Below are 13,251 nucleotides of genomic sequence, written 5' to 3'. Positions count from 1 at the left end.
AGAAACATTATGGGAATGGAAGGTGTTCCACCCATGCCCCTGCCCTGTCGCTATAGACTGTAACCCTTTCCGTGCCGGTTTTACCTACTACCTGTGCTAGCCGTGTGAGCCTCTACATTCAAATTAATGTAAATATGTTAACTTTTAGTTTCTTAGTCACACTGGCAACATTTCAATCTCTCTGGCGCCATGTGCCTACTGACTACTATACTGGACAGTGTGCTATACAGTATCACCGCTATCAAGGGAGGCTCTAGGATGGGACTAGCATGGTATTTTTGTCTTATTCATCTTTGTATCATCAGTGAATATTACCAGGCCTGACTCCAAGTCATTCAGAAATGTTTCTTGAATGAATAAATGAAAATAGACTATTGTGATTTCGTTTTTCTAATACACTCATCGCAAAGAGATTTCCTCTGTTGCTTTCTAAGCAACAATATTTACAAATGGAACACAGATATTTTCTTAAGTAGGATAAGTCAGTTGAAGAATACGTATTATATGATCTTATTTTTATTTAGAAATAAATATTTATATGCACTTTGATATACGTTTAAAAGCATAGGAAAAAGTGTTGAAAGATACCAGGCTGTGTATACCATCTAATGGTTGAGATTGGGGAAAAGAAATAAGGAGGAATTTTTTTTTTTACTTAGAGAACTTGTTATTAGTTAAATACATGAGTTAAAAAACAATTAACAGGTGGTATGTTAATTTTCTTAGGAAAAGGAAGGCTATTCTTAATAGCTAGTATTAATGAAAGGTAATTTTAAGAGTGAATAAAATATTAAGAAACAATGTTGAAGTATCAGGACAAATCACAGCCATTGGCCTGGTGAGCATTACATGCACACTGTGAAATCTGTTTCCTAAGGAGTATATAGAGTAACAATTTCTTTCCCCAAATATGCCTCCCTTGCTAAGCTTCAGAGAAAGACAGGGCCAGATGATGCAGTTTTCAGTTTTGTGTTATACCTCCTGAGCCTCCAATATACTTTCTCCCACCTCTGCTTATAGTAATTACTTTTGTTTATTGCAGGACCAGTCTCCACTCGGACTCGATCTAGTAACTGTGTGCGAATCAGAATACTGGCACACTGGCTGTGATAATTCTCTTGCAGTCTTACTTTGCTCCTGGTTTGGTGGTTTACAAGCTCACAGATGCTGGACCAGGATTCAGTACATAAAATACAGACATTCTGTTTGACATGGCCAAATCTAAATTGCTGAAGCAGGACATTAAAGCCTGAAGCAGTGCCTTAAAAAGTGACGAGTGCCATATAAACCCCACCAAAAATCAACCCCGTTTCAAAACGAAGGTCTTTAAAAATGCTAGATACATAGGGCTTTCTCAGAAGGGAAAAAAGAAAAAAAGGCTATCATCACAAAAATACTAGAGCCAAATGGAAGTGACAGATAAAATAATACAAAAAGACATGTTTAATGATCAGTTCTGCTGTTTTATTTCATGCTCAGACGATGGGAGACAGAAATATTTTCATCAGACTATTAAAATGAATGATTTTGAAGATATAATCATCCAGAAAAATGGCACTAAAGAAATAGTTTTTAAGATGAGCAGGATAGAAATGATTTCTTTGTAATCATTGTGTTCATTGACTATTAATCATTCTTAAATAATGATGGATTCTAGCCTTGGGTAAAACTCCATAAGGATGAATTCCTCCCTTAGGAGCTAATAGTATTTGAAGAGGTTGAGCTGTTTAGTAAATTACTTCTTTCTTATTTTTCTGTTACTGTTTCTGTTTTTCAGACCCACTATGAAAATGGGGAATATATCATCAGGCAAGGTGCAAGAGGAGACACCTTCTTTATCATCAGTAAAGGAAAGGTAAGCTTTGGTGGCTATAGTATAATAATCATGATGCTGGAAGTCACTGATATGTCTACATAAATGGAAATCCTGAATTTTTTTCCATATTATATTTCTGTGTATGTTTGTGTTAGTCTTTCAGTTGTGTCTGACTTTTTCCAACCCCATGAACTGTAGCCCACCAGGCTCCTTGGTCCATGGAATTCTCCGGGAAACAATAATAGAATGGGTTGCCATTTCCGTCTCCAGGAAATCTTCCCCACTCAGGGAAAGAACCTGGGTCTCATGCTTTACAGGCAGGTTCTTTATTGTGTGAGCGACCAGTAAAGCCCTTACATTTCTAATTCTTTGCAATCATGAAATGATACATTTATCTAAGATGAGCTTCCGACAGACTTTTGTGACTACTGTCTTAATGCAGATTCCAGCACTGCCTCAAAGAGGTGGTTTGAAAGAAGTTTCAGCTGAAGACAAGTGTATTAGTGGTGCTATCTTTTGAGTTTTGTAATATGTATGTATAGAAATAGCATGGAAATCACACCACAGGAACTCACTCCCTTGGTTATATTTCAGAGGACTGTAGGGGTTCTGGAAGAGAAGTAGTGAGAATATATTGGAATTTTTTGACACATCCAAGATTTTTTTTAAAACCAGACATACATTTTTTTTTTCCTAACCTTGTTTTTCAGGTCATGCAACTTAGCTTCCGTGATTATTAATTACATAATAATATATGTTTGATTAGTATGTTAATTATGTGTATTCTAATATTACTATATTAAAATCATTGCACTAAGTTTTAAGAAGTAGAAGGTGAACACACATTAAGTCCCAATGGGAAGGAATAGAGAATGAGAAGGGTAATGAGAGTAGGTTCAGGAGCAGTAAATAAGTTGTAGAATTGAAAATTTCTAAACCTGTATGTTTTGCTTTAGTCAGCTTGCTTTGATATACATTTAAAAATTTATAAAGGATAACGTGGCAAAGATATTTTCCTTGTTACCACCAAACTGGCTTTTCCTTAGAAAATATTATGAAATAGACGTTGATGCAAACAGATGCCATACAACTACAAGTGGATTTCCCTTTCTTCAAGTTCATTTCTCCTTGTTCAAGTTGATCTACAAGACCTTCTAGAACTAACACCCCAAGAAAGGTGTCATTTTCATTATATAGGGGACTGGAATGCAAAAGCAAGAGTCAAGAGATGCCTGGAGTAACAGGCAAATTTGGCCTTGGAATACAGAATGAAGCAGGGCCAAGGCTAACAGAGTTTTGCCAAGAGAACGCGCTGGTTATAGCAAACACCTTCTTCCAACAACACAAGAGAAGACTCTACACATGGACATCAACAGATAGCCAACACCGAAATCAGACTGATTATATGCTTTGCAGCCAAAGATGGAGAAGCTCTATACAGTCAGCAGAAACAAGACTGGGAGCTGTGACACAGCTCATGAATTCCTTATTTCCAAATTCAGTCTTAAAAAAAGTAGGGAAAACTAGACCATTCAGGTATGACCTAAATAAAATCCCTTATAATTATACAGTGGAAGTGACAGATTCAAGGGATTAGATCTGATAGACAGAGTGCCTGAAGAACTATGGATGGAGGTTCATGACATTGTACAAGAGGCAGTGATCAAAACCACCCCCAAGAAAAAGAAAGGCAAAATGGTTGTCTGAGGAGGCCTTACAAATAGCTGAGAAGAGAAGAGCACCAAATGGCAAAGGAGAAAAGGAAAGATATTCCCATTTGAATGCAGAGTTCCAAAGAATAGCAAGAAGAGATAAGAAAGCCTCAGTGCAAAGAAATAGAGGAAAATAATAGAATGGGAAAGACTAGAGATCTCTTCAAGAAAATTAGAGATACCAGGGGAATATTTCATGCAAAGATGGGCACAACAAAGGACAGAAACAGTATGGAACTAACAGAAGCAAAGAAGATATTAAGAAGAGGTGGCAAGAATATACAGAAGAACTATACAAAAACGATCTTCATGACCCAGTTAACCATGACGGTGTGATCACTTACCTGGAGCCAAACATCCTGGAATGTGAAGTCAAGTGGGACTTAGGAAGCATGTCTATAGACAAAGCTAGTGGAGGGGATGGAATTCCAGTTGAGGTATTTCAAATCCTAAAAGATGATCCTGTTATAGTGCTGCACTCAATATGCCAGCAAATTTGGAAAACTCAGTAATGGCCACAAGACTAGAAAAGTCAGTTTTCATTCCAATCCCAAAGAAAGGCAATGCCAAGGAATTCTCAAACTACCACACAGTTGCACTCATCTCACGTGTTAGCAAAGTAATGCTCAAAATTCTCCTAGGCAGACTTCAATAGTACATGAACTGTGAACTTACAGACGTTCAAGCTGGATTTAGAAAAGGCAGTGGAACCAGAGATCAAATTGCCAACATCCACTGGATCATGGAAAAAGCAAGAGAGTTCCAGAAAAACATCTACTTCTGCTTTATTGCCTATGCCAAAGCCTTTGACTGTGTGGATCACAACAAACTGTGGACAATTCTAAAAGAGATGGGAATCCTAGACCACCTGACCTGCCCCCAGAGAAATCTGTGTGCAGGTCAAGAAGCAATAGTTAGAACTGGACATGGAACAACAGACTGGTTCCAAATCAGGAAAGGAGTTCGTAAAAGCTGTATATTGTCACCCTGCTTGTTTAACTTATATGCACAGTACATCATGTGAAATGCTGGACTGGATGAAACACAAACTGGAATCAAGATTGCCTGGAGAAATATCAATAACCTCAGATATCCAGATGATACCACCCTTACTGCAGAAAGCAAAGAAGAACTAAAGTGCCTCTTGATGAAAGTGAAAGAGGAGAGTGGAAATAGTTGTCTTAAAGCTCAACATTCAGAAAACTTTAAATCATGGCATCCGGTCCCATCACTTCATGGCCGATAAATGGGGAAACAGTGGAAACAGTGAGATACTTTGTTTTCTTGGGCTCCAAAATAACTGCAGTTGGTGACTGCAGCCATAAAACTTAAAAATGCTTACTCCTTGGAAGAAAAGCTATGACCAATCTAGACAGCATATTAAAAAGCAGAGACATTTCTTTGCCACCAAAGGTTCGTCTAATCAAAGCTATGGTTTTTCCAGTAGTCATGTACAGATGTGAGAGTTGATCTATAAAGAAAGCTGAGCACCAAATAATCTATGCTTTTGAACTGTGGTGTTGGAGAAGACACTTGAGAGTCCCTTGGACTGCAAGGAGATCCAACCAGTCCATCCTAAAGGAAACTGGTCCTGAATATTCATTGGAAGGACTGATGATAAAAATGAAGTTCCAATACTCTGGCCACCTGATGCGAAGAACTGACTCATTGGAAAACACCCCGATGCTAGGAAAGATTGAAGGCAGGAGAAGAGGACGACAGAAGGTGAGATGGTTGGATGGCATCACCAACTGGATGGACATGAGTTTGAGCAAGCTCCAGGAGTTGGTGATGGACGGGGAAGCCTGCCATGCTGCAGTCCATGGGGTCACAAAGAGTTGGACATGACCAAACTGAAATGAGCTGAAGTTCCTTTATTTAAGTATAAAGCCATTTTTATTTTTTCATAAAGCACATTTGCACAAAGATAAATAATCATAAATTAATTTTTGAAATATATTTTTTCCTACCATTAAACCTATACAAACTGTTTTTTAAAATGAGGCAGGATGCTGTGGTGAAATCTGAGTCCCTGACGATGCCTCAGGAAGAAGCTGAGTTCTTAGTTCTCTGTACTTTCCATCCATCCATTCCAGTTGCCTGAAAACATGTCTTGTACCCCCATCAGACTGTAAAGCACCCAAGGACTCACAGTTGAACATGAAAAATATCTCTGATAAAACTTGTGTGTCCTTGTAGTTGGGTTACATCAAAAAATCTCTCTCCATAAATGAGTTGAACAAAAATTGAGTAAGAGTTGTAGACAGAACTTCAGAGTTTGAATAATAATTGAGATGCATTTTGATTTTGTTTTTATTATATTCAATATACTTTATATGCTACCATTAGAAAAAATATATCAAAGATTGTTATTTATTAAATGCCATTTAAAACCACATGGCTTTGCTTTGAATTAACAAGTGTGTAAGCATGTTGATTAAACAGATTGGCTTAACACAATGTTTATTGTTGTTCAATACTGACAGTATTCGCGTATAGAAATTTTGTGTCTATGTATATATGTGTGTGTCAGGGTGAAACATGAGAAGCATTTCATTTTTGATCAAGTGCAAAATAAAGATGCATATTATCCCCATTTCTGTTCTGTGTGGAGCTAAACATCCCAACCACTGAAGTAAGTCAAGAAAAAAATATAACAGTTGGAAACGAAGAAGTAAGACAGTAATTAGTTACAGATGGTATGATTTTAGTTTCTTTTGTTTTTTATGTAGACATAAATTATTAAAATTAATATAAGCTTAGCTAGGTCAACATTATTCAGCACTTTTTCCTTTGCTATTTTATATCTTCAAAACCTAACACAGTAGTCATCAGTTCCACTCACTATCTAAATTAAAATTAACTAACTTAAAACATTCAGCTTCTTAGTGGTATCAGTAGCCACATTGCAGTTGCTGAATGCTGCTATTGTTGACTTTTGGATACTGTACAACTAGACACCTTACTATAAATTTTGAAAAATCTGAATCATTCAGTAATATCTATCATTTTAATGCACAAAAGACAAAAGTCGTATTGTCATGTCAGTTGATGCAATGAAAGCATCTGACATATGTAACATTATATACAATAAAACTCTCAGAAAATTAGGAATATAAGAGATCTTCCTCAAATTACTAATTGATATATACAAAGTACTTACAGCTAACATCACACTTAATAGTGAAAGCAATGAGTGGAGAAAGAGCAGTCTTTTCAGGAAATGATATTTGAATGATTGGTTACCCATAGGTGGAAAAAGTCTAGATCTAAAGTTCATAGCTGTAATTAATAGTATATTTAAAAATAAAATGCACAACTGTAAAACTTCTAGAAGGAAATTTTTATGGCTTGGCTAGGTCAAAAGTTCCTAGCCATGACACCAAAAGCACAGTCCATAAAACAAACAAAGAAAAGATAAATTTGGCATTATCAGAATTACAAACATCTTTTGTGAAAGACACTTTTATTATGAGAATGAAGGGGTAAACTAAAAACTGAAAATGTTGGCAAATCACACACCTGGCAAAGTGCTTATATTGAGCCTATGTAAAGAACATCCAAAAGTCAATTTAAAAAAACAAACTATCAAATTTTTGAAAATGGACAAGGCCCTTGACTAGGCATTTGAACAAAGTATGTATAAAGATGAGAAATCGTGTGAGAAGATACTTGATGTTATTAACTATTGCTGTTCAGTCCTCAGTTGTGTCCGACCGTTTGCAACTCCCTGGGCTGCAGCATGCCAGGCTTCCAAGTCCTGCACCCCCTTCTGGTGTCCGTCGAGTCAGTGATGCCATTCAGCCGTCTCGTCCTCTGTCGTCCCCTTTGCCTCCTGCCTTCAATCTTTCCCAGCATCAGGGTCTTTTCTAATGAGTCAGCTCTTCGCTTGAGGTGGCCAAAGTACTGGAGCTTCAGCTTCAGCATCCAATGAGTATTCAGGATTGATTTCTTTAGGTTGGACTGGTTGGATCTCCTTGCAGTCCAAGGGACTCTCAAGAGTCTTCCCCAACACCACAGTTCAAAAGCATCAATTCTTCAATGCTCAGCCTTCCTTATTGTCTAACTCTGACATCCACACATGATTACTGAAGAAACCACTGTCTCTATTTTTAATTATTAATTATAATAATTAAATTATAATCACATATAATTCAATTATAATAACATTAATTATTAGGGAATTGCATATTAAAACCAAAGGATACCATTGTGTGATTAATAGAATAGTTAAAATGAAAAAAATATGATGACAATCCTGAGTACTGATGAGGATGCCGGGCAACTGCGTTACTACGTTACTGGTGGGAATGCAAAATGGTAAAACCATTCTGAAACTATATAGATTTAAAAAAGCAATTACCATATGACCTAATATTTTTACTTTTTGGTATTTATTCTAGATAAATGAAAACAAAATCCAAGCAAAAATAATGCATCAATGTTTACAGAATCTTGATTCACTATTGCCCCAAACTGAAATGCCCTTTAGTGGATGAATCGATACATTGTGGCACATTCATTCAATGGAACATTACTCAGCAAAAAAAAGAATGAGCTTCTATATAATGTAACAATTTGAATGAATCTCAAAGGCATTATAAGTTTAAAAAAAAGAGCCAGTCTCAAAAGGTTAAATATTTTATTATTCCATTTACCTGACATTATCAGAAAGATAAAACATGTGATACAAAACAGACCACTGGTTTCTAGGGCCAAGACTTGGGGTAGGCTGTGACCATAAACTCATAGCATGAAGGCATTTCTTGAGGTGATAGAATTGTTCTATATCCAGTTATAGAAGAAGTTAAGCAAATCTATACAGGTATTTGGGCTTCCCAGGTGGGTCAGTGGTAAAGAATCTGCCTGCAATGCAGAAGAGGCAGGAGGCGCTGTGGTTTCCATCTCTGGGTCAGGAGGATCCCCAGGAGGAGGGAATGGCAACCTGCTCCACTGTTTTTGCCTTGGAGAACCCTGTAGACAGAGGGGCCTGGCAGGCAGCGGTCCGTAGGATCACGCAGAGTTGGACGCGACTGAAGCAGCGGAGCACATACATGTATTGGGACTTTCCTGGTGACTCAGATGGGAAGGAATCTGCCTGCAAAGCAGGAGGCCTGGCTTCGATCCCTGGGTTAGGAAGATCCATGGGAGAAGGAAATGGCTTCCCACTCCACTATTCTTGCCTGGAGAACTCCGTGGACAGGGGAGTCTGGTCGGCTACAGTCCATAGGGTGGTGAAGAGTCAGACATGACTGAGCAACTAAAACACACGCATCCATACATGTATTTTAATTCATCGGACTCTCTGCTAAAAGAATAGCAAAAGTCAATGTTACTTTATGATCATTTTGAAAACTACATGTAGTTCTAAATACCAGTAAACTCAGTTAAAAATACAATTTTTAAAATGTGTATTTTAATTCATTGGACTCTCTGCTAAAAGAATAACAAAAGTCAATGTTACTTTATGATCATTTTGAAAACTACATGTATTTCTAAATACCAGTAAACTCAGTTAAAAATACAATTTTTAAAATGTGTAATTAATAATGATTTCTAAAATCAAGTACTTGAGAAAATAGCATGGAAAGGAAATGCAAAAAAGCAAAATGGCTGTCTGGGGAGGCCTTACAATAGCTGTAAAAAGAAGAGCGAAAAGCAAAGGAGAAAAGGAAAGATATAAGCATCTGAATGCAGAGTTCCAAAGAATAGCAAGAAGAGATAAGAAAGCCTTCCTCAGCAATCAATGCAAGAAATAGAGGAAAACAACGGAATGGGAAAGACTAGAGATCTGTTCACGGAGAAGGCAATGGCAACCCACTGCAGTACTCTTGCCTGGAAAGTCTCTTGGATGGAGGAGCCTGGTGGGCTGCAGTCCATGGGGTTGCTAAGAGTTGGGCATGCCTGAGCGACGTCACTTTCACTTTTCACATTCGTGCACTGGAGAAGGAAATGGCAACCCAGTCCAGTGTTCTTGCCTGGAGAATCCCAGGGACGGGGGAGCCTGGTGGGCTGCTGTCTATGGGGTCGCACAGAGTCAAACATGACTGAAGTGACTTAGCAGCAGCAGAGATCTGTACAAGAAAATTAGAGATACCAAGGGAACATTTCATGCAAAGATGGGCTTGATAAAGAACAGAAATGGTATGGACCTAACAGAAGCAGAAGATATTAAGAAGAGGTGGCAAGAATACACAGAAGAACTGTACAAAAAAGATCTTCATGACCCACATAATTATGATGGTGTGATCACTCACCCAGAGCCAGACATCTTGGAATGTGAAGTCAAGTGGGCCTTAGAAAGCATCACTACGAACAGAGCTAGTGGAGGTGATGGAATTCCAGTTGAGCTGTTTCAAATCCTAAAAGATAATGCTGTGAAAGTGCTGCACTCAATATGCCAGCAAATTTGGAAAACTCAGCAGTGGCCACAGGACTGGAAAAGGTCAGTTTTCATTCCAATCCCAAACAAAGGCAATGCCAAAGAATACTCAAACTACCGCACAATTGCACTCATCTCACACACTAGTAAAGTAATGCTCTAAATTCTCCAAGCCAGACTTCAGCAATACTTGAACCGTGAACTCCCTGATGTTCAAGCTGGTTTTAGAAAAGGCAGAGGAACCAGAGATCAAATTGCCAACATCCGTTGGATCATGGAAAAAGCAAGAGAGTTCCAGAAAAACATCTGTTTCTGCTTTATTGACTATGCCAAGACTTTGACTGTGTGGATCACAATAAACTGTGGAAAATTCTGAAAGAGATGGGAATCCCAGACCACCTAACCTGCCTCTTGAGAAACCGATATGCAGGTCAGGAAGCCACAGTTAGAACTGGACATGGAACAACAGACTGGTTCCAAATAGGAAAAGGAGTACGTCAAGGCTGTATATTGTCTCCCTGCTTATTTAACTTATATGCAGAGTAAATCATGAGAAACATTGGGCTGGAAGAAGCACAAGCTGGAATCAAGATTGCCAGGAGAAATATCAATAATCTCACATATACAGAATACCACCCTTATGGCAGAAAGTGAAGAGGAACTAAAAAGCCTCTTGATGAAAGTGAAAGAGGAGAGTGAAAAAGTTGGCTTAAAGCTCAACATTCAGAAAACGAAGATCGTGGCATCTCGTCCCATCACTTCATGGGAAATAGATGGGGAAAGAGTGGAAACAGTGTCAGACTTTATTTTTGGGGGCTCCAAAATCACTGCAGATGGTGACAGCAGCCATGAAATTAAAAGATGCTTACTCCTTGGATGGAAAGTTATGACCAACCTAGATGGCATATTCAAAAGCAGAGACATTACTTTGCCAACAAAGGTCCATCTAGTCAAGGCTATGGTGTTTCCAGTAGTCATGTATGGATGTGAGAGTTGGACTGTGAAGAAAGCTGAGCACCGAAGAATTGATGCTTTTGAACTGTGGTGTTGGAGAAGACTCTTGAGAGTCCCTTGGACTGCAAGGAGATCCAACCAGTCCATTCTAAAGATCAGTCCTGGGTGTTCTTTGGAAGGAATGACGCTAAAGCTGAAACTCCAGTACTTTGGCCACCTCATGCGAAGAGTTGACTCATTGGAAAAGATTCTGATGCTGGGAGGGATTGGGGTCAGGAGGAGAAGGAGACGACAAATGATGAGACAGCTGGATGGCATCACCAACTCAATGGGCATGAGTTTGAGTAAACTCTGGGAGTTGGTGATGGACAGGGAGGCCTGGTGTGCTGAAATTCATGGGGTCACAAAGGGTTGGACATGCCTGAGTAACTGAACTGAAGAATATAGCTAACAGAAAGTATTCAATCTAACACCATACACAAAAATAAACTCATAATGAATTAAAGACCTAAACGTAAGACCAGAAACTATAAATCTTCTAGAGGAGAACAAAGGAAAACACTCTCCGACATAAATCACAGCAGGATCCTCTATGACCCACCTCCCAGAATATTGGAAATGAAAGCAAAAATAAATAAATGGGATCTAATTAAAATTAAAAGCTTCTGCACAACAAAGGAAACTATAAGCAAGGTGAAAAGACAGCCTTCTGAATGGGAGAAGATAATAGCAAATGAATCAACTGACAAACAACTAATCTCAAAAATGTACAAGCAACTCCTGCTGCTCAACTCCAGAAAAATAAACGACCCAATCAAAAAATGGACCATAGAACTAAATAGACATTTCTCCAAAGAAGACATACAGATGGCTAACAAACACATGAAAAGATGCTCAACATCACTCATTATCAGAGAAATGCAAATCAAAACCACAATGAGGTACCGTTTCACAACACTCAGAATGTCTGCAATCCAAAAGTCTCCAAGCAATAAATGCTGGAGAGGGTGTGGAGAAAAGAACACCCTCTTACACTGTTGGTGGGAATGCAAACTAGTACAGCCACTATGGAGAACAGTGTGGAGATTCCTTAAAAAATTGGCAATAGAACTGCCTTATGACCCAGCAATCCCACTGCTGGGCATACACACCGAGGAAACCAGAATTGAAAGAGACACATGTACCCCAATGTTGATCACAGCACTGTTTATAATAGCCAGGACATGGAAGCAACCTAGATGTCCATCAGCAGACGAATGGATAAGAAATCTGTGGTACATATACACAATGGAGTATTACTCGGCCATTAAAAAGAATGCATTTGAATCAGTTCTAATGAGGTGGATGAAACTGGAGCCTATTACACAGAGTGAAGTAAGCCAGAAAGAAAAACACCAGTACAGTATACTAACGCATATATATGTAATTTAGAAAGATAGTAACAATAACCCTGTATGAGAGACAGCAAAAGAGACACAGATGTGTAGAGCGGACTTTTGGACTCTGTGGGAAAGGGAGAGGGTGGGATGATTTGGGAGAATGGCACTGAAACATGCATAATATCATATATGAAACGAATCGTCAGTCTAGGTTCGACGCAGGATACAGGATGCTTGGGGCTGGTGCACTGGGATGACCCAGAGGGATGGTACGAGGAGGGAGGTGGGAGGGGTGTTCAGGATTGGGAACATGTGTACACCTGTGGCGGATTCATGTTGAAGTATGGCAAAGCCAATACAATGTTGTAAAGTAAAATAAAATATAAAATAATAAAAAAGAAAACAACAACAAAAAGAAAGTATTCAGTTTGTTTAAGAAGCAAATATTATTTAAAGACACTAGCAAAAGACCAAAATGGCTAAAACATTTCAAAGGAAGAAGAATATGTTGGGGAGAATTACTTTAGGTAGATATAAAGACTCATTGTAAGGCTAAAGTAATGAAGCAAATGTAGTCTTAATTCTATTAAGAACTAGGTAAATTTGTCAGAATAGGAATAGTGACCTCAAATAAAGATCCATGATCTATGGAAACTTGATTTGGGACAGCACTGGTAACGTAGATTCCAATACACAAAACTGGATCACAGTGTACAGAAAAGTCAAAGACCTGAATGTAAAAGAACAAACTAGAAAAAAAAACAGAAGACAATGTGGAGAATATTTCTATCATTTTGAATAGGGAAGAATTTCTTAGATGAGTATTCTAAAGCATAATCAAGAAGGAATAGTGTGGTTAAATATGATCACATTTAAATTAATAAGTTTGGTGTGAAGTATCATAAACACAATAAAAAGATAAACTACAGTCTTATGAATCAATAAAAATGACGATCAGTTCAATGGAAAAATCAGCAAAAATCATAATCAGATATATCACAAAAAATA

At 38.1% G+C, this 13,251-nt stretch overlaps 1 protein-coding gene across 2 annotated transcripts in view; it reads left to right on the top strand.

Annotated features, from left to right (window-relative positions):
• The window catches only part of PRKG1 (protein kinase cGMP-dependent 1), a 1,398,992-nt gene that overhangs the window by 1,153,568 nt on the left and 232,173 nt on the right, over positions 1–13,251 (top strand). For both annotated transcript variants that reach the window (XM_068961335.1, XM_068961334.1), the window contains exon 6: positions 1,778–1,855. In XM_068961335.1, coding sequence (XP_068817436.1) covers positions 1,778–1,855 — 78 coding nt within the window. The remainder of the gene's footprint in view (positions 1–1,777; positions 1,856–13,251) is intronic.

This window comes from Capricornis sumatraensis, chromosome 23, assembly GCF_032405125.1.
Source record: "Capricornis sumatraensis isolate serow.1 chromosome 23, serow.2, whole genome shotgun sequence".
In the NCBI taxonomy this organism is placed as follows: domain Eukaryota; kingdom Metazoa; phylum Chordata; class Mammalia; order Artiodactyla; family Bovidae; genus Capricornis; species Capricornis sumatraensis.
This window is presented reverse-complemented; position numbering and strand designations above follow the sequence as displayed.